The following is a 22,103-nucleotide window of genomic DNA, read 5'->3' as shown; positions in this document are numbered from 1 at the left end:
TCACACAGATTAAAAATAAATTATATTTGAAGAAAAAAAGACTTTAAATTTATGGTTTCATTTTGAGAAATGGTGTTAGTACATAAATAAGGATGAAGTGACCCCATATAATATTTAACATATAATTAAAGTGTGATATTCACTAACAATAGGATTCACTTTATTCTTTCTAGCATTATCTATATTGTAATTGAAAAGTTGAGCATAAAGTCATCTATCCATAAAAGAGGGAGTTTTTACCAACAGATTCAGAGTAACAAAAGACTAAATAAGGCCTTGAATAGCTTTATTGAAATCTGTATAAATAAACATGCACATTTCAAATGTAAACTCAAGTGAACCCAAGTGCAGACAAAATTTAACCTCTGTCATGCAGGAGGTTAGTTTACATTTAAAAGAGAGAGAGAGAGAGAGAGAGAGAGAGAGAGAGAGAAGAGAAGGAGGGAGGGAGGGGGAGAGGGAAGGAGGGAGAGAGAGAGAGAGAAGAGAAGAGAGAAAGGGAAAGAAAAAGAAAAACCAAAGCAGCGTTTAAAATACCAGGATGAAAAACCCAGCTTTAATAATCAATTATAAAGCAAAGCCATGATCAACATACCTCATTTATCCTGGTCAAATGCATTTTTTTTTGTTTTTACTTTAAAATGCTAACATAAATAAATAATTTACCAAAATGTGCACTCACAGAGTGAACTTTTATTTACAATACACAATTTATAATCTATTGTATTTGATTAGTTCAAGTGAAGAACATTATACTTTTTGCTTTAATAACAGTGGGACACAAAGCAAATTCTCAGGTAGTCCTATGTGAAATGTGCCCCAGCATTTAGTTTTCTATTAAAGGCAGTATTGTATGCCAATCGACAATACATTCTTTAACTAGGTCACAGGGAGAGAAAGCAGCAAAGAAAATGTTTTGGATGTTCACACATATATTTGGCATCCTGGATCCTTGAATGTGGTGAACTAAAATTAAACTCAAGGTTTGTATGCTTTACATACTGTACAGGTTCTGACTCTGGAACATGCAAATGCCATTTCTCTATAACAAGTTACCTTCTGAGAAAGCTGTAAGGCTATGGTGAATTCCATCCGGAACACACAAAGAAAGTTAACAGACCTACCTTTATAGCCAATTGTCCATTAATGATTTAAAGGCTAATATATGGAAAAAAAAAAAAAAACCTCTCACTTAAGCTTGATGCAATTATTACTATGGATACAGAATATTATTAAATCTGTCTTTATATTACAATAATTGGGACAGCTAAAAGTTGCCAAATAACAAAAAAAAAGGGGGGTAGAGAATGACAGCAAAAAAATTTAATCGTGGACCAACACCAAATTAAAGATATGCATTTTAAAGCAAGTAAAACAAATTTGAATGTCAAAGGAATAGATTCTAATAGCAGTAAAAAATACTTACATGTAGCAGAAAAATGACTTTAGATGGAGTGTGGAATCTAGAACCTGTTTCCATAGTGGCAGTAAGATGAATGTCATGTTCTATGTTTTTTATTGACAACTACAAAAGGAAATTACTTTTCCAAGACTGCTTCTCATGTTATGATTTTAATGGATCCATCTTGATTTCCTGGGACAGACTTGAAATGTGGATTTCCAAGGACACTGCTGCAGCATTTGTGTCACACTGGTCCTGCAGCTAAGTTTCAGAGTAGTGTATTTGGCAGCCTAACGCACACAAACTAGATCATCCAAAAACTAAGTTCAGCCATAGTTTTCTTGCAGTATTAAAGCAAAATTAATGACCAACATCCACAAATTTAACATTTGTCATCAATTAACTCACATCCAAAAAATTAAAAAAAAAAACATAATTCATCAAAACAGCAGCAAACTTAAAAGGGATTTATTTGTGATTTCCTATATATTTAGCTTGTAAATACAAGACTGTAAATGTATTAAGAGACAATTTCTGTTAAAGTTTTCATTGTGTTTCACTTCAAGTACTGCACAAGTTAAAATCTGATAAAGGATTTACATTCGATTATCTGAAACTCCCCATCTCAGACTTTTATTTTAATGTGGTGGGTGACTTCATTTCCATAGATACCACCAGCAGGAAAGTCTCTCTTATGGCTCCTAGGACTTCCATTAATTAGTGTGCATACAGTTTTCATTCTCTAAGTCATTGTCATTGTCATTGTCATTGTCATTGCTATCTTCATCACTTTCTACGGGGATGCCAGTAGCAGCTGAAGCACCTTTAGTTTCTCGGTCAAGAGGGAAAAAGCCAGTTCCGCTGAAAGTGTCCTGTCTCTGGTAGAAGAGTACATATGCTGCTTTGGACTGTCAAAACAAACAAGGCATGCTAATGGTTATGATTCTCAGAGATTACATTCAGTACAGGAAGATTTTTTATCTGGTAATTAGTTTTGATGACAAAGTATACATAGAAAAAGTACACATCAAATGGAGGCCAGTAATATTGGTTACACATAGAGTGATTATATATAGAAAGAACAGTCTCTGAAATTGCAATTTCTTATTCTTTAAAAACCTTTTGAATTACTTTATTATTTAGACAAATATATGTAACTAAAACACATGTTAATAAGCTTATAACATAAGATGCAATTCATCTGTGTTCCTTTTCATTCTAAGGAAAAGGTGTCTACAAATATGAGTTGTTTCATTCCAGAATTGCTTTCTAATCAAACTTTTCCTGTTACAGTAAGACTACTTCCCATGATGGCTAAGTATGTTGAATATTTATTTCCTGTACTTATTGATAAACTATAGAAAAGACATGAAGGTACAAGGGGACCAGCAGAGAATGAGAAAAGTGAATAGAAGGGATAAAAAAGGGAATCAATGTTGAATATGATCAAAGTACATTATAACACATGTATGAACCTTCACATATTTATTTATTTGATAGAGAGAATGGGCATGCCACAGCCCCTAGCCATTGCAAACAAACTCTGGATGCATTTACCACCTTGTGCATCTGGCCTTATCTGGATACTGGGGAACTGAACCTACGTCCTTAGGCTTTGCAGGCAAGTGCCTTAACCATTGAGCTATCTCTCCAGCCCAACTTCGCATAATTAATATATGCCAGTGACAAAAAGTACTTTAAAAGAATATTTTTCCATCAGTCATCCTGTCTTTTTGTTTATGAAGAGCCCAGGCTGGACTGGAATTTGCAATGTAGCACAAGCTAGCCTGGAACCCATTCTGTGATCCTCCTTTGTAAGGCCCCTGAGTGCTAAAATGTGCCACCAGATCTGGTCACTCCTCCTGTATGCTACTAAACCTGTTTAGTCCTTGTATATATTTTTCTTTTCTTTTATCTAAGTGCATGTGTGTGTGTTTGGGCAAATGGTGGTCTGAGGACAATCTCGGGGTGTGTTTTCTCCTTCAACATTGTTTGAGATGGGTTTCCCTTGTTGCTTTTTTCACTGTGTATATGCCACTCTAGCTGACCAACAAGCTTCTGGATTATCCTGGCTTTGTCTTCAATTGCTGTGTGGTGGGATCTTAAGTGCATGTGCAAATTTTGGGACTTGAACTTGCACCAGCAAGCTTGCAAGCAAGTGTACACACACGCACACAATATTTTATATATATATTCGTTTATTTGAGAGAAAGAGGCAGATGGAGAGAAAGAGAATGGGCACATGAACTCCAGATGCATGTGCTACTTGTGCATCTAGCTTACGTGGGTCCTAGGGAATCGAACTGGAATCCTTAGGCTTCGCAGGCCAACACCTTAACCGCTAAATCATTTCCCCAGCCCAAACAAGTATCTTTGCTCACTGAACCATCTCCTCAGACCCCTACTATGTGCCTTACTAGGCTTTTCTCTTTGGCATTAAAGAATGGGCTAAGGAGATGGCTCAGCAGGAAAAAGTATAGCTGAGCAAGCATGTGGGCCTTAGTTCAATCCCTAGCAACTATGTAAAAAAGTTGGGCGTGGGGCTGCAGAGATGGCTTAGTGGTTAAGTGCTTGCTTGTGAAGCCTAAGGACTCTGGTTCAAGGCTTGATTCCCCAGGACCCACTTTAGCCAGATGCACAAGGGGGCACACGCGTCTGGAGTTCGTTTGCAGAGCTGGAGGCCCTGGCATACCCATTCTCTCTCTCTCTCTTTCTCTGCCTCTTTCTCTCTGTCACTCTCAAAAAAAAAAAAAAAAAAAAAGTTGGGCATAGATATGTATGTCTTTAACTTTTGAGCTGATGGGGATGGATATTACAAAATTGCAGGGGGTGCTGGTCAGACGGTCTAACAGAAAAAATGTCAGCTCCAGGTTTAGCGAGAGGCTCTGTTTCAAGGAAATAAAGAGGAAGAGTGACAGAGGAAGACAACCAGTGTTCTCTTTTGGCATTGCTTTTACACACACACACATATACACACACACACATATAACTATCTAACTAAATATATGGCATGTGCACCTTAACACAAACATGCTTACACCATATACACACACCACACTAAATATCTTTTCCACCCTACATCTCCTACTATGCTTTTCCCTTTCTAGATGCTAGCCAACTGTCTTTGTCTCCAATAGTCTATCAGAATACTTATCTAATAACTTGGCCTTCTTTGAATGAATTTTTGGTCAATCTCACAGAAGCATTTAATACTTTACAACTTTTTCCACTATCTAATAACATCCATCATTTGTAACTCCACTTCTTAGAGCTACAAAGTCTTCAGGTTCTTACCAGATTCTTCAGCCCACCACGCTTTCTTTTCTCACTCTGTGTCTCTAATGGTGTCTCACTCAAACCTAGGCTTCACTTCTAGCTAAGGTAGGATGACAACTCACATTCATAATTTAAGCCAGCTCTCACCTGGGAGTGGTGGTTCACATCTGCAATCCCAGACCCTGAGAGGCTGAGGCAGGAGGATTGTCACAAGCCTGAGGCTAATCCTGGGCTATAGTGTGAGACTATTTCTCAAAAACAAACAAGCTAGAAGTGTTTAAATAACTATGATAGCCTTTCTGCTTTTTGATTTTTTCACTCAACAATGCCTTTACATCTATCTTCCTTTCATGTTCTGAGAGCTATTAAGATACAAATAATATTCTTCTATTGCTCAAAACTCACCTAATGGCTGTACTCATGATGAAAACAGCATGGAGAATTAGGATGGCTCCCTTTATTATGGAGTGCTGACTTTAAATTTCTTTCCCTAACTTATACAAACTTTTCTTTCAGTCATGCCAAATTATTTTCTGTTTCTCTCAAATATCACACTTTGTCCTACCTCCTTGCTTTTACAGGCATTAGCTTCTTTCCTTGGAAAGGAAAGTTCATTTGTTTAATTCACTCTTATTTGCACCATCAGACATAATATACCAGGCTTCCTATATCATCTTTTATCCTCAAACCAATGCAATTTCCTTTCTACGTGGCCACAGACACATATCCGATGCTAATTATGAAAATTTAAGTATTGATTTGTCTGTTTCTCTGTTGCTATGGGACACATGACTACATAACATACACGTTTCAAATCAGATAGCTGGCTTTTAACCCTGTTTAGAATGCAGCCCTCTCTGTATGTCCCTATGTGTAAAGTACTTAAATACTTGTTGACTAAATGAGGAATCATTTTGTTAAAGTATTTTATCTTTTTTGAGACAGGGTCTCATGTATTCTAGGCTGACCTCAAGAAGGAACTTGAGCTCTGATCGTCCTTCCTCCATCTCATGCTCAGTGTGGTAAGGTTTATACCTTACTAACAGCTTTGTTTATGCTCACAAGAAAAGGAAGCAGGATGTGAGGGCGATCTGGCTGCGACATCTGTCACCCCATTGATCGCCAGGGTTGATTCGGCTGATCTGGCTGGCTAGGCGGGTGTCCCCTTCCTCCCTCACCGCTCCATGTGCATCCCTCCCGAAGCTGCGCGCTCGGTTGAAGAGGACGACCTTCCCCGAATAGAGGAGGACCGGTCTTCGGTCAAGGGTATACGAGTAGCTGCGCTCCCCTGCTAGAACCTCCAAACAAGCTCTCAAGAAAAGGAAGCAGTCTACCAACTGGGCTACACACCCAGTTCAGAAATTGTAATTTTATAAACAAGATCAAGTATCATTTGAAGGGAATATTAGGGCAGCATTATTAAATAGACTCTGTCTGAGGGGAAGGTGCAATTTTAGGATATTTTGGCTAGAAGATAAAAAGAAAACAGAACTGAAATGTGAGAGACTTAAAAGAAATGGGGACTTTAAATGTCAATTGAAAGTACTGAATTAGATATAAACACATAATAATAGTATCAATGGTCATTCCTAAGATTATAATATAGTCTAGGTATGTGTGACTGTATTATTTGATGTTTGCACAATGACAAAATTGCTTGACAACACATTTCTCAGATTGTATCCCTGATGTTACAAGATAGAAGACCTTATAACCCACAAATGCACACACGTGGGAGGTGGGGGAGAAGGCAGTAACAGAAACAATTCATGTAATGAGAGGTTAAAGTGATGTTAATAATTTGGCCCAGAAGCTTATTCATTTGCTTTAATGAACTGAAAACTTGAAGTAAGTAAAATCTAGACTCTCTTCTTAATATATAATTTAAACTGGGAATCAAGGGAGTCACTGTTTCTAACACCATATGAAAAACCTGTACAGGAAATAAAATGAGCAAGTACTGATTTCTTACTCTTAAAAAAGCTCTCAATTCTTTTATTTATGTTTTGAGTTAAAAAAAAAAAAAAGCCCACATATCTGCTAAGGTACTTGAAAAAACACTAAGTAGTCAATGTCTGGAAAGTTGAGAGCTGAATCTACTTTTCTAGAGAAAAATTACTTTTCATTAGAAATTTGACTTATGAAAAACTGCCAGGAAAAATTTTTACAACCCAATTAGATTTTGACATTGAGAAAATTTTGAAGACAAAATTTCCATTGGACAATATTTCACAGACCTGAATCAGAACAAGTGTACCTTAGCTACTAGAATTGCTAGAACAATGTTCCAAAGGCCTCTTTCTTTTTCAAATTAAGAGTTTATGTGCATCTAAGTGTGGGTGTGTGCATGCATGTCTGTTGGACGTGTGAGGTCAGAGCACAGTCCCAAGTGGTAGTCCTAGCCTTTCACCTCCTTTGAGATCTCTTTATTTTTCTCTGCTGCAAACACCAGGCTGGCTGGCCTGCGAGCTTCTGAATGAATTCTGCCGTCTCTGCCACCCATTTCACTTTGGAAGGACTGGGATTAATTAACACTTGCTTCTTACATCTGGCTTTTAGAGGGTTTTAGGAATTCAGGTCCTTACACTTGTGTGACAAATGCTTTACTCATTTAGCCAACTCCCAAGCCCCTCAAATGCCTTTAACTAGACTTTTTTTTTGGGGGGGGGGGGTTGGAGATTAAACTCAGAGCCTTGCACATATTAAACAAAAATCTTTGCAGGCTGAGCTATATTCTCACTCCTTTCTTTCGTTAAATTTATATTTGTCCCTAAAAAACAGCTGAACCATGATTTTTAAGAAATATAAAATGCACTTACCACAATTTGGTCTTCAGATGCAGTGGAGACACTACTGTCATCAAAATAGTACCATTTTCCATCATCTTTATTTTTGGCAAAAGCAGTATCTAATAACAAAATACATAATTACTTCCATGATTAAAACATCCATGGTTTTATGGGGAATCCTCCAAACTCTATAATAATCTATGGGGTCTAATTATTATATAGCCAACTGATTAACTATTAAAAGTTTTAAAATAATTTTCAACAATTTAAATGTCTAGGAAATATTTTACATCTAGGTTGAAGCTTGTACCATTAGGTCAGGAATGTTAATTTTTAATTCACATAACAATGGCAATAATGATGGTATGTTGTAGTTATTAATTTGTAGTGATCACTGTGTACCAAGCATAGCACTGTGAATTTCACATATGTATTATTTCATAAAGAAGGTATAATCATATATTATTCTCACTTTACAGCTGGGAAATTAAGACTCCAGAAAGATGGTTAATTTCTTCAAAGTACTAGAACTGTTATAATAGCAGAATAAGGATTTAAATCCAGTCACTGCCTCAGACTCTGAAGTCTGTAATTTCAACTACTATTTTAAGTTTTCTATGACATTTTCTTTTCTGAAAATTCAATTTATTCATCTGTTATTTATTTATTTACAAAGTAAAAAGCAAAGAAAGTAAATAATCTGCACAGTTTAAATAGATCTCCCAGGTGTGGAGGTGCATGCCTTTAATCCCAGCACTTGGAAGGCAGTGTTAGGAGGATCACTGTGAGTTCAAGGCCAGCCTTGGAATACAGAGTGAATTCCAGGTCAGCTTGGAATAGAGTGAGACCCTACCTTGGAAAACCAAAAACCAAAACCAAAACCAAAACCAAACCAAACAAACCCCCCCCCCCCAGAAACAAAAACCTGTAAGTTACAAAAAAGTCCTCTTCCCCATCTCATGCTTTGTATAAACTATCTAGTAACAGACAAAGAAAATGGTAAGACATTAATAATTTTTTGCTTTTACTATTTACTTGTGTGCATATATGTTGGGGGTGGGGGCATGTGCTTGCGACAATGTGTGCGTGGAAGTCAGAGGACAACCTTCGGGTGTTTCTCCTCTTCTTCCACACTTATAACACAGGTTATCTCTTGCTGTAGCTAATTGAGAGCTTCCAGTTTCTCCTGATTTCACCTCCAACTGCTGTTGGTGCACTAGGATAACAGACACCTGCACCACTTTGTGTCTGGCTTTACGTGGGCACTGAGGAAGATGGAACTTGGGTTGGAAGGCTTGCAAACAAGTACCTTAACCCCTGATCCATCTCCCAGCCCCCAAATTGTAAGATTTTTATTTAAACAAACTATTAATCATAGTGTCTAAAGTAATACTTTATAGGGCATGGCTTCTAAGTAATGCTGCCCATTACTAAATAAAAATTATTTTTGTTTATTTCAGAAATGAGTAATAAATTGAAGTGGCTGTCTTTGTTATGGCTGAAATCAAAAGACAATGTATTTTTCCCATGAAATTATCAGACTGAGTGATATTTACAGGGAAATAGAATGACTTTAAAATGAGTTGAGTGTGAATATAAAATTTAAACTTTTTTTTTGAGGTATAGTTTCACTCTAGTCCAGGCTAACCTGGAATTAACTGCGTAGTCTCAGGGTGGCCTCGAACTCCTACCTCTGCCTCCTGAGTGCTGGGATTAAAGGTGTGCACTACCATGCCCAGTTTAAGCCTTTCATCTTTGGAAGGGTCCACTGAGTGCCAGAAGGTAGTTAAAAAACGAAAAAAGACAACAAAGCAACTGGTCATCCAAGCACATAAAGAATACAATGACAGGGGCTGGAGAAGGCTTACTGGTTAAGGCTTTTGTCTGAAAAGCCAAAGAACCCAGATTCAATTCCCTAGGACCCACATAAGCCAGATGCACAAGGTGGCACATGCATCTGGAGTTTGTTTGCAGTGGCTGAAGGCCATGATGTGCCCATAGTTTCTCTCTAAAATAAATAAATTAAAAAAAAAAAAAAGAATACAATGACGAAGGCCCTCTGTCAGCCACTCAACAGTATTTAACCAGGTGAAAGAGATGCCTCTATTCTGTTACTGATTTCCTTTCCTCCAAAATCAACCATACAGGGCTGGAGGGGTGGTTTAATGGTTAAGGCACTTGCCCGCAAAGCCAAAGGACCTCGGTTTGATCCCCAGTACCCACATAAGCCAAATGCACAAGGTGGCACATGCATCTGGGGTTCGTTTCCAGTGGCTGGAAGCTCTGGTGAGCCCATTCTCTCTCTCTGCCTCTTTCCCTCTCTCAAATAAATTTTAAAAAATTAAAAAAAGAAAAAAAAATCAAACAAGGATAAAACCACAAAAGCAGAGAGAATGGAAATTCAAAGGAAAACATTGTTGAAGGTAGTAATGAAAGGTACAAAGAAAGCTTTTGCCAGGTGTGTTGGCACATGTCTTTAATCCCAACACTTGGGAGGCAGAGGTAGGAGGATTGCTGAGTTCGAGGTCACCTTGGGACTACATAGTGAATTCCAGGTTTGCCTGGGCTAGAGTGGGACCCTTCCTTGGAAACAAAAACAAAACAATGGGCTGGAGAGATGGCTTAGTGGTTAAGCGCTTGCCTGTGAAGCCTAAGGACCCTGGTTAGAGGCTCAATTCCCCAGGACCCACGTTAGCCAGATGCACAAGGGGCCACATGCATCTGGAAGTTTTTGCAGTGGCTGGAGTCCATGGCGTGCTCATTCTTTCTCTCTCTGCCTCTTTCTCTCTCTATTGCTCTCAAATAAATAAATAAAAACAAACAAAAAATTTAAAACAAAATAAAACAAAAAAGCTTTTAAATTTCACCTGTGAGACAAGAGCTGCCTTTTTTTTTTTTGTCACAGAAACCAACAATAATCAGGTCACCTGTATCAGAGGTACAGTACTGCTCAAATGGGGCTAACAAAATTCTTGGCAACTTGAGTGGTTAGACTTAGTCGGAAGCACTCTCTAGGACACTTCCTCCCACGCTCCCACCACCTGGGAGCTCTGTTACTGTCTGTTTGCTCTGCTTGGCAAAGTCTACTCTTGGCTGTGTATTTTTAAGTCAATGTAGTCTTCTGGGTAAAGCCTACCACAGGTTGTGACTTTGCTATTCTGAACTCAAGATCCTGGAAAGTGACAGTGCATTGACAAAGTAAAGAAACATTCTCAGAATTCATAAAAGTAGAAGACATTAAAGATGTACAGAAGTCTATCTCAATGAGGGAACATGTATATATTTTCAAGCATATGAAAATTTAACAGACAGACTGTGTGAAACAGGCTACCACTGAGGCTTCAAATTCCCTAAAGACAGTCAATATTTAAATACAACTAAGCACAAAATGACAGCAAACACCAAACTCATACATTTGCCAAGTGAACATGTAATTAAGCAGCCCTTAGATAATTAGAAAAGCCTAAGGGAAAATTTAAAAATACATATTCCATTTCAAAATTCATGAGACAGCAGCACTTCATGGGAGAGTTGTAGCTTTAATTATTGTCCTCAACATAAGAAAAACAATGGAAGACAGGAAGTTAGAAAAAGAGCAATGTAGCAAACCCAAATGAACAGGGAAAAGATGTAATAAAGGGAAAAAATGATCTATTCAACAGAAGGAATGAATACAATTAACAAAAAAATTAAGATTACTTGAAAAGAATAGTAAGATAGAAGAACTATGGGGAGACTTCTAAGAACTTCTAAGTTATAAATAACAAGCCAGGGATAGTGGTGCACGCCTTTAATTTCAGCACTCGGGAGGCAGAGGTAGGAGGATCGCCGCCGAGATCACCCTGAGACTACATAGTGAATTCTAGGTTAGCCTGAGCTAGAGTAAGACCTTACCTCAAAACAAACACAAAATAAAAAACAAGTAGCTAGGGCTGGAGAGATGGCTTAGCGGTTAAGCGCTTGCCTGTGAAGCCTAGGGACCCTGGTTCAAGGCTCGGTTCCCCAGATTCCACGTTAGCCAGATGCACAAGGGGGCGCATGTGTCTGGAGTTCGTTTGCAGAGGCTGGAAGCCCTGGCGCGCCCATTCTCTCTCTCTCCCTCTATCTGTCTTTCTCTCTGTGTCTGTCGCTCTCAAATAAATAAATAAAACATTTAAAAAAATTGTTTAAAAAAACAAAAACAAAAACAAGTAGCTAGAAAGCACAGATGAAATTGATACTTCTAGAAAGCCAAAATATCAAAATACGCACAAAAAAACCCAGGAGACCAATAATGACATAAATATACTTTGACAGGTGAATTCTAGTAGACTATCAGAAGCCGTTACTTCCTATATAGTTCTAGTTATTTCAGAAACCAGGAAGCATTCCAGCTTGTCTTATGACTGTAAATTTTATTTCAAAGAGAAGTAACAATATAAAAAATATTACAAGACTATTTCACTTGTGAATGGAATTGCAACAGTTCTAATTCATCAATGAAATTTAACTGTCTATCAAAAACTACAAAAAGATACAGAGGATGTATACAATGAAAGAAAAATCTTCCAAGTGGAGAGTTTAGACTTACAATCAACCTGAAAAGCAACCTGACAGTGCCTGAATACTCAAAGCTGGAATGTTGCACGTAGCAGACCAGAAGTAATAAAATTATCAGCCTTATTAAATGCAATTTGGAGTGCAGAGATACAGTATGGTAGATGTAAACCATAAGTGGTTAAGAAGCAATAACTAAACAGATACTAAGTAAAATGGATGAGGAAAAAGTGTCAAGAAGTAAAATGTATTGAGATGGATACTATCAACTGCATACGTGAATAAATATTCACGGCTTCTAAGAGCATGAGAATCAATTATATAAGAAAGGGAAGAGGAAGAATGGAGGAAAGAATGGCACTCCAAATGTTCTGTGTTCAACTAAGAAGCAGGATTAAACAAATCCTTTGTACACTTGATACTCAAAAAGCTAATTTATTCATTAATAATAGCTATTATATACAAAGTTCATCTGACATTTCACATTTAAGAAACAATAACTACCTTAATTTAAAAAAGTCTATAGACTTAAATATCTTAATTTAAGTTAAAAGATAACTGCCAACTTACAATGTCCTCCTCCCATCCCTCCATAGTGGTTGGAAACAGCAATCAAATTATAGCGGCAAGGACCTGCATTTGGATTAATTAGGAATTCTGACATATCCAAGTCACTGTTCAAAAAAGAAATCAAATTTAAGTTTATTCTTTCTTTAAATATGCAAAATTCTAATCCCTTCTACAAGTGTTATCTGTTATTAGATCTATATCATTAATACACAATACACATAACATATACATCTCACGATATTACCAAGCACCAAATAACAAAAACCAGTTCATACATGTACCCTTGAGATGTGAATGTTTTGAGAAAATCCTGGCTAGTAGTTGATAACTTAAAAATTCACTGCTGAGTATTATTATTCTGACTAATGTTTTCATGCTATTACATTTAACTTTCACTACGCCAGGAAAGAATAAGTAGATAATAAGAAGCAACTTTCTTAGAAACTGAAGAATTAAAATTTTTTCTTCCATATTTTTCTGGTTTGCATGACCTAAACACCAGAAACTAACAACATCCTCTTTATGTGCAAGAACATGGAACATGACCTTTTTGTAAATAGCTTATTATTATTATTTCTGGTCATTGTTCTTATACTTTTATCATTAGAAAATAATGATTCTAAATTTCAAATATACTGCTAGTAAGAGTCAAGCTTTCTTGCACTTACATTGTCAAAATGGAGTATTCTTAACAATTTTATGGGGCTGGACAGATGGCTTAGTGCTTAAGGTGCTTGACTGCAAACCCTAAGGACCCGGGTTCTATCCCCCAGTACCCATGTAAGCCGGATGTACAAGGGAGTGCATGTGTCTAGTTTGTTTGCAGTGGCTGAAGGTCAAACACCCACTCTCTTTCTCTCAAATAAATAAATATTTATATTTTTAAATTATGGCTCACAGTTTTGTTAAAGAGAAAATGACTTGTTTTTATATTTTAGAATCCTCCTACCCCCATGGTGGGGTTTCACTCTAGCTCAGGCTGACCTGGAATTCACTATATAGTCTCAGTCTGGCCTCAAACTCATTGCAATCCTCCTACTTCTGCCTCCCCCAGTGCTGGGATTAAAGGTGTGCGCCACCACACCTGGCCTATTTTAGGCTTTTTGAAGTATGATCTCACTCTGGCCCAGGGTGACCTGGAATTCATTATGTAGTTTCAGGCTGGCCTCAAACTCACAGCAATCCTCCTACCCCTCTGCCTCCTGAGTACTGGGATTAAAGGTGTGTACCACCATGCCCTGCTAATTTTATTTTTAATTTTTTGAGGCAAGGTCTCACTCTAGCCCAGCCTGAGCTGGAGCTTACTATGAACCGCACTCGAGCCACAAACTCATATGATTCTCTTAGTTCAGTCTGCCAAGTGCTGGGATTATAGGCTTGAGCCACCACACATGCCTTTTTTTTTTTTTTTTTTTTGAGACAAGGTCTCACTGTGTAGCTCAGGGTGGCCTTGAACATGCTCATGCTCATGATCCTCCTGCCTCAGGCTTCCAAGTTCTGGGACTTAAAAACTGAAATTGGATCCAACTATACTAAGAGACAACAAGTTCAATACAGGTTAGAATGTCCAATGTTTATTTAGTTAGAACATCCAATATTACTTACTTGATAGGAAAATCAACTAAAGTATCCAACTTGTCTCTCATGTAGCGACTGTAGGAAAACCGCTTGAGATGAACCACAAGTACTGGAGGCAGAGACCATAAGTCTAATTTCTTTGTGGCTTGCTGATGTTCTTTACAATTTGGACAATACCTAAAAACAAAGAGCAACACTGAAAGCTTGGCAGAGGTACAAGCAACTCCCTTTATTGAAAATAGCAAAGTAAAAAAAAAAAAAAAAAATCAACATCGAAGAAGCTATAATTTTTTTCAGTAATTAGCATATGCCAATCTTTTAAAAAAATTATTAGATAGTAACTTTGTATAAACACATCTGTATATACCAATTTTAGAGTGCTTTCTATTATTATTTTTTTACCTCTAGTACATTTGCAAGTAAAGATTAACCATCATAATATATAAATATTCTTTTCTTCGAGGTAGGGTCTCCTTCTAGCCCAGGTTGACTTGAAATACACTCTGTCATCTCAGGCTGGCCTCTAACTCGCAACAATTCTCCCAAGTGCTAGGACTAAAGGCATGTACCACTATGCCTGGCCCAACATATAAATTTTAAAATAAACAATGAATATTAGGTTATTTTCATTTTAGTATGCTAAAAAGACACAGGTATATCACAAATGTGTACTGAAATACAAGTATTTGAGAAAGTCAAGGGGTTAAAGTATAGCTCAGTATTAGATCAAATTGTCTAGTGCTCAAGGCCTAGGTTTGAGTCCCAGAGCCAAACAAAAGTAAATAAAATCTCAAAACTTTTAGACCCAGTGAAATATCACACAATGTACCACTAAAACGTTCCTAAAAAGCTTCTCTTCAAATGAGTAGACAGCTAAAAATTCTTAGAACAAGTAAAAATATTAAATGGATTATAGAGGCCAGTCGTGGTGGTGCATGCCTTTAATCCCAGCATTCTGGAGGCAGAGGTAGGAGGATTGCCATGAGTTCGAGGCCACCCTGAGACTACATAGTCAATTCCAGGTCAGCCTGGATTAGAGGGAAACTCTACCTGGAAAACCCAATAAAATAAAATCAAACTTTAATACTAATACATCTTTTAAAGACATCATAATGCCTTCTCAGACTGTAACTTATCACATAAAGAAACATTTATTTATAATTTAAAGAACAATTAGTTACCATGCTTCCAACAAAATATAGCACATACCTTAGAATAAGTCCTTAGAGAAAATAACTAGAAACAACTGTTTAGTTTTGCTTCTTACCAGGGATCTTCAGCACCTAGCTTTTCTTTTGTTGTAAAAAGCTCAATGCAGTCTTTTAATTTCACAAATGGCTTTTTAGGAGGTTTATATTCCACACTTTCATGTTTTTCAAAATCCTAAAGAGAAGTATTTCTTGAGTTAAGAAAACAAACAAAACAAAACTCATTTTCATGATGCCATTTTACTAAGAATAATAATGAACACTCCTGTACTTACTTTATCAAAAGGATCATAAAGCTTATTTTAGCTGAAATTAGTATTATATTAATTCCTGAATAAATATAGGTAGGATGACTAGAGCAAATGAATAGAAAGCATGTTCAGCCGGGCGTGGTGGCGCACGCCTTTAATCCCAGCACTCGGGAGGCAGAGGTAGGAGGACTGCCATGAGTTCAAGGCCACCCTGAGATGACAGAGTAAATTCCAGGTCAGCCTGGACCAGAGTGAGACCCTACCTCGAAAAACCAAAAAAAAACAAAAAAAAAAAGAAAGCATGTTCAAAAACAACTCTATTTTTAAAAATAAAATGTTTCATGAGCAATGTCTTACTGGCAAAAATCAACACGTAAAACAGAAGTCTGGTTAACTCTAGTAATTAAAAGAAAATCATAAAAAGATAAAAGCAGCATTGAACAATGACTTACCTCAGCAGCATTTTCATCAAAGTATCTCTTTTTCAAATCAGGATCCCAATCCAATGCAAGAAAAGTTCTTTCTATGGTAGAAAACATTGTTTCTTTAACATGGAATATGCCTTAATGTTAATATTTTTTAAAAAATTATTTTTATTTATTTGAGAGAGAGAGAAAGAGAAATGCAGATAGAAAGAGAAGGGGCATACCAGGACCTCCAGCTATTGTACCTGAACTCCAGATGCATGCGCCACCTTGTCCATCTGGCTTACGTGAGTGCTGATGAATTGAACCTAGGTCCTTTGGCTTTGCAGACAAGTGCCTTAACAGCTAAGCTATCTCTCTAGCCTAATATTAATATATTTTAATATTCGTATATATACCAGAACAAACATGGAACAATATTTTTAATTGCACTAGGAGATTAGAGTAAATAGATGGTTCTAAGCCACTGAGAAAAGCTGAGCTTAATAAAGCAGTTACGTAACTTAAATATATATTCAATCTCACTAATAAAATGATTCACGAATGTCTGAGTATACTTAGATGTTAAGGCCTTTCATTAAATGCTTAGATAACTAATGGGTATTTTCATGATCAGGCTGAATTTCATGGTTCTCACCTAAAAAATAGTATGTTCTGCTCAAGTTTAGTGTTCAAGCTATTTTTCACAAATACTTACCATCTAGCCTAGGTTGCCTATCATCAAATCTTATATGCCTGGAATCATCTTTGATGTAATTGATGTCGGTATTGCCTAAATTGTTGAACTGGAATGTAAACAAACGTTTTTTGTGTCCCGTGAGTTGACCTTTACAAGTTTCTTCAGTACACAATCCATTTTCAGAATCATTATCCCCTCCAACTGAATCTTCAGACTGACTGTTTTCATTTTCTGAGGGAAGTTCTTGATCCTGGCTGGATTCATCATCAGGTTCATCTGTTTCCATTTCACCTAAGGTTAGATTTATAAATCTTTAATCAAACTCCATGTTGCAATTTTAATTATTATTTTTCTGGATCTGCTGTTATTTTTTAGTGTACTATTTCCCATTTTGGGGCTGGGATGCTGATTCGGTCAGTAAAGTGCTACTCAAGCATGAGGAACTGAATTTGGATTCTCAGCACTCATCACAAAGGGGGACCCTGTGGCCTGTGATTGAAAGCATAGTACTGGGAAAGCAGACAGCAAGGGTTTGTTGGCTAGCTGAATTGGTGACCTCCAGGTTCAGTGACAGAGGCCTTGTCTACAAAAATAAAATGGAGAGCAAATGAGGATGACACTGGACATAAAACTTGGGTTTCACACACAAATGAACATGTCACGTACACACAAACATAAATAAGAGCTAATCCTCATTTTTACATGTAACATCTTACTTGGTGAGCCTTCTTCATGTATGCCATTTGGGCCATTTCCATTAATATTTTGGTCCTTACAGCAATGTAGGGATCCTTCAGTTTCTTCAGTTTCAGTAGATATTTTGACGTACCGGCTTAAATCAAACCAGATAACAAACAAATTCAGTTCTATAAAGGTTTAAAACTGAAGTTTTCTTTTCTTTTTTTTCTTTTGCGGTAGGGTCTCACTCTAGCCCGGGCTGAACTGAAATTCACTATGTAGTCTTAGGGTGATCTCAGACTCACAGCTGTCCTCTTACCTCTGCCTCCTAAGTGCTAGGATTACAGGTGTGTACCACCATACTGGGTTATAAATAACATTTTATTTAGATGATACATATTATTGTGGATAACACATATTTGTGTCATATAATTTTTATGCATGGGCCACAAAACTATAACGATAGGTTGCATAAGAAATAATATATGTCAGCCATAAAGAATAAAAGAAGGGCATCAAATAGTATTTGCCTTTACCTTAAAATTCAAAGATTTTCAAGAAAGCAAAAAAAAAAAAAAATGATATCATGTAATTTTTTACAATATCAATCCTGAAAGTTTCTCATTTCCAATAAGACTTAGTATGAGTTCTTGAGTTTGTAGTATGTATAAAGAATGGAGCATTTGACATGTCATGATTTTGGCATTTTATTTATTTTTAATTTTTGGTTTTCAAGGTAGGGTCTCATTCTAGTCCACACTGACATGGAATTCACTATGTAGCCTCAAGGTGCCCTCGAATTCATAGCAATACTACCTCTGCCTCCCAGGTGCTAGGATTAAAGATGTGTGCCACCAAAACTGGCTTCAGAGTTTATTCTTACGTAACAGGTACTCATCAATTAAGAACTTTTAACTGTAAAGTGTTATGTGATTAAGAAAGTGGACTGAGGGCTGTAAAGATGGTTTAGTGGTTAAGGCGCTTGCTTGTGAAGTCTAAGGACCCAGTTCCATTCCCCAGTACCCATGTAAGCCAGATGTACAAGGTGGCGCATGCATCTCAGGTTCTTATGCAGTGGCTATAGGCCTTAGTGCACCTGTTTCTCTCCTTCCCCCAATAAATATGGGCTAGAGTGAGACTCCACTGTAATATCCCCCCCCCAAAGTGGACAGGACTATAATTTTTTTTTTTTAAGTCACACTGACTTTTTTTTTTAAAATTTTTATTTATTTATTTGAGAGCGACAGACACAGAGAGAAAGACAGATAGAGGGAGAGAGAGAGAATGAGCGCGCCAGGGCTTCCAGCCTCTGCAAACGAACTCCAGACGCGTGCGCCCCTTGTGCATCTGGCTAACGTGGGACCTGGGGAGCCGAGCCTCGAACCGGGGTCCTTAGGCTTCATAGGCAAGTGCTTAACCGCTAAGCCATCTCTCCAGCCCCAGGACTGTAATTTTTATTTAGAATATCTTTTTTTATTTTTTTGAGGTAGGGTTTCATTTTAGTCTAGGCTGACCTGGGATTCACTTTGTAGTCGAGGCTGGCCTTGAACTCACAGTGATCCTACCTCTGCCTCCCATGTGGTGGGATTAAAGGCATGCACAACCACACATGGCCCTATTTATTTATTAGGTTTTTAGAGGTAGGGTCTCACTCTAGCCCAGGCTGACCTGGAATTCACTATGGAGTCTCAGTATGGCCTTGAACTCATAGTGATCCTCCTACCTCTGCCTCCCAAGTGCTGGGATTAAAGGCACACGCCACCATGCCTGGCACCCTATCTATTTTTGAGACAACGTTTCAAGTAGCTCAGGCTGGCATGAAAGTCACTGTATAGGTTAGCCTGGCTTTAAACTCCTGACTTTTCTGTCAACACTTTCAAGTGCTGGGATTACTGGTAGGTGCCAACATACCTGGCTGTAAGCTGAGTTTTGAAATTGCTACTTGCATAAACATAGCGGAAATAATGCAGACCTTTAAATTACATTCTGCCAGTACATCACATCTCCTTGAATTAGTTGTTCTATATTTACATATTTATTTATTTATTTTTGGTTTTTCGAGGTAGGCTCTCACTCTAGCCCAGGCTGACCTGCAACTCACTATGTAGTCTCAGGGTGGCCTCAAACTCAGTGATCCTACTACCTCTGCTTCCCTAATGCTGGGATTAAAGGCGTGCACCACTACACCCAGCTTACGTATTTATTTTATATAGTAGAATTATCTGGCACTTACCACATTCTCAAAAGTAGGAGATTATAGAGTTTATCTTCAGTATTGTTTCGTGGTACAGTCATAAGAAAAGGCTGACCAAAAAGTGAAGAACCAGTATGGTGGGTATAACTTGAATGTCTGAATTTTTCTCTTAGGCAAACAGGAATAACCACATGTTCTGTATCTTCTGTCCTATTGATTCCAATTTCAAACCTACAAAGACAACTGACCATAAGCTCTCAAAACATTATTCCTTTCGATTTTTTTCTCAAGTAATATTTTGTGTAATTTATTTTATACTCACACATAAATATCATCCCGTTCCATAATACTACTTAGGTTGTCATCCACGGCAAAAATTCTATGAAATCTATGATTGTAGATATCAGTAACTATCATCTAGGAAGAAATAAATTTCTATTAAGCTGGATTTACAACACTGAGAAACTAAGTAGCAACTTATAACTTCAAACTCAGAAACATCTTACCTTATCTGCTGGTACTCCTGACAAGATAGACAATGCTGCACAAAGATCTACTATATTTCCAATTTTGGGCACAATCACTTTGTACTAAAAAAACAAAAAATAACAGTGAATTTATTATACTGGAAAAAGCACTGCTGAATAGATGAGGCTGACCTTATGGTTACTTCCACACCATTTGGCTCCATTTTGGGTGATCCACATATAGATGACTCATCCTCACTTTACTGTTCCTCAGCTTCTCAATTCAGTGATCTGTAGTTGTACTACACTTTTGCAAACTGTTCCACTTCTGGTATCTTCATTTCTATAGGCTACTGGGTAAACAGTCTTCTTACTTCTTACCTATTCTTAGTTTGCATGGAGAGTTCTAGTCTTCTGGGCACTCAGTTTTCTCTCTACTGTCATGACACCCTCATCCCCCCCAAATTCTTCATCACTTTAACCAATCTGGGAAAACCCTTTAATGTCTTTGTTACTCAGTTCTACTCTTTTTTTTTTATTTTTTAAAAATTTTTAATTTCTTTATTTGAGAGCGTCAGACACAGAGAGAAAGACAGATAGAGGGAGAGAGAGAGAATGGGCGTGCCAGGGCTTCCAGCCTCTGCAAATGAACTCCAGACGCGTGCACCCCCTTGTGCATCTGGCTAACATGGGACCTGGGGAACCGAGCCTCGAACCGGGGTCCTTAGGCTTCACAGGCAAGCGCTTAACCGCTAAGCCATCTCTCCAGCCCTCAGTTCTACTCTTGCTGACCTCTCTAAGAGCTGTTCAGATATGCTGGAGAGAAAATTTCCCTACTTTAGAGGTTGGTGGGCTGTAAGAGACACTGTCCAATTTCAACTGGTTCTTTAACAGTGTCCAGAATAATTTGGTGTGCACTTACATGCACTTACTTTCAATCACTATTTAAAACCTTTACTGTTTCTTAGGCCTTCCCATTTCACTGTTTCTTCTTCCCCTTTCTGAAGAACTCTTATTTTACTAACAAAACTGAAGTTGTTAGGTGGGAAATTTCTAAACCGAATTCACATTGGCTGTTTTTTTCTGTCTCTGTAAAGATATGGGAATGTGCCTTTCCTCCCATTCAAAGCTATCCCTAGCTTGCAGGCCCTGAATTTCTTTATCATTTACTGCTTTTTCTGAGACCTAAACCATCATGCCCCTTTACGTTTTTTCTTGGTAATTTTGCATAAACATAAATACAAGTCTTTTAAAAACAAAAGTCCTCCACTGTATTCTTTCAGTATTTCCCCTTTCTTCCTCTGTTTTATAAACAATTTTAACAGTATCTCTATTGATAGCATTTTTCCTTCCCCTCACTTACTTCTCAAGCCACTTTCTTGAATTTTGCTCTTAACTGAGTTCCCAGAAAATCAACAGTGTCATATAACTCAACCCTTTTCAATTTCAAATATTTTATAATTAAATTTTTTTTTGTTTAATTTTATTTATTTGAGAGAGAGAAAGGAAGGGGGGGGGGGGAGAAAGGGCACATCAGGACCTCCAGTCACAGCAAACAAAGTCCAAGATGCATGAGCCACCCTGCATATCTGGCTTACATGGGTACTGGGGAATTGAGCCTTGTACCAGGGTCCTTAGGCTTCACAGGCAAGCGCTCAACTGCTAAGCCATCTCTCCAACCCCCAATTTCATAATTCTTTTTTTTTTTGAGGTAGGGTCTCACTCTAGCCCAGGCTGACCTGGCATTCACTATGGTGTCTCAGAGTGACCTTGAACTCATGGCAATCCTCCTACCTCTGCCTCCCAAGTGCTGGGATTAAAAGTGTGCGCCACCATGCCCAGCTACCTATTTCATAAGTCTTTACAAATACTTTAATAACAGTCTTTTTGAAATTCTTCTTTTAAGTTTTGTCATAGGCTTTCTTTCTCAATTCCATACACATTTCTTACGTTAGGTGACAATGTATCCCAATTTGCTTTGGCGATTCCTGGATTAGGCTGCTGCCCCAGTGTAACTATTAATCATTGCCCCTTTTATTTAGGTGAAGCT

The 22,103-nt window shown here is 37.7% G+C and overlaps 1 protein-coding gene across 3 annotated transcripts in view; it reads right to left on the bottom strand.

Annotated features, from left to right (window-relative positions):
* Positions 1-1,854: 1,854 nt before the first annotated feature.
* Usp15 (ubiquitin specific peptidase 15) overlaps positions 1,855-22,103 on the bottom strand; it is a 198,860-nt gene continuing 178,611 nt past the window's right edge. For all 3 annotated transcript variants that reach the window (XM_045151648.1, XM_045151646.1, XM_045151647.1), the window contains 11 exons: positions 20,093-20,176; positions 19,909-20,003; positions 19,626-19,817; positions 17,431-17,546; positions 16,733-17,005; positions 16,063-16,133; positions 15,419-15,534; positions 14,179-14,328; positions 12,574-12,677; positions 7,498-7,586; positions 1,855-2,310 (listed from right to left, as the gene is read on the bottom strand). In XM_045151648.1, the coding sequence (XP_045007583.1) occupies positions 2,116-2,310; positions 7,498-7,586; positions 12,574-12,677; positions 14,179-14,328; positions 15,419-15,534; positions 16,063-16,133; positions 16,733-17,005; positions 17,431-17,546; positions 19,626-19,817; positions 19,909-20,003; positions 20,093-20,176 (1,485 nt within the window). In that variant the 3' untranslated portion in view covers positions 1,855-2,115. The remainder of the gene's footprint in view (positions 2,311-7,497; positions 7,587-12,573; positions 12,678-14,178; positions 14,329-15,418; positions 15,535-16,062; positions 16,134-16,732; positions 17,006-17,430; positions 17,547-19,625; positions 19,818-19,908; positions 20,004-20,092; positions 20,177-22,103) is intronic.

The sequence above is a fragment of the Jaculus jaculus genome, chromosome 6 (genome assembly GCF_020740685.1).
Source record: "Jaculus jaculus isolate mJacJac1 chromosome 6, mJacJac1.mat.Y.cur, whole genome shotgun sequence".
NCBI lineage: Eukaryota > Metazoa > Chordata > Mammalia > Rodentia > Dipodidae > Jaculus > Jaculus jaculus.
Note: the sequence above shows the minus strand (reverse complement) of the source record. Positions and strands in the feature narration are given on the sequence as shown.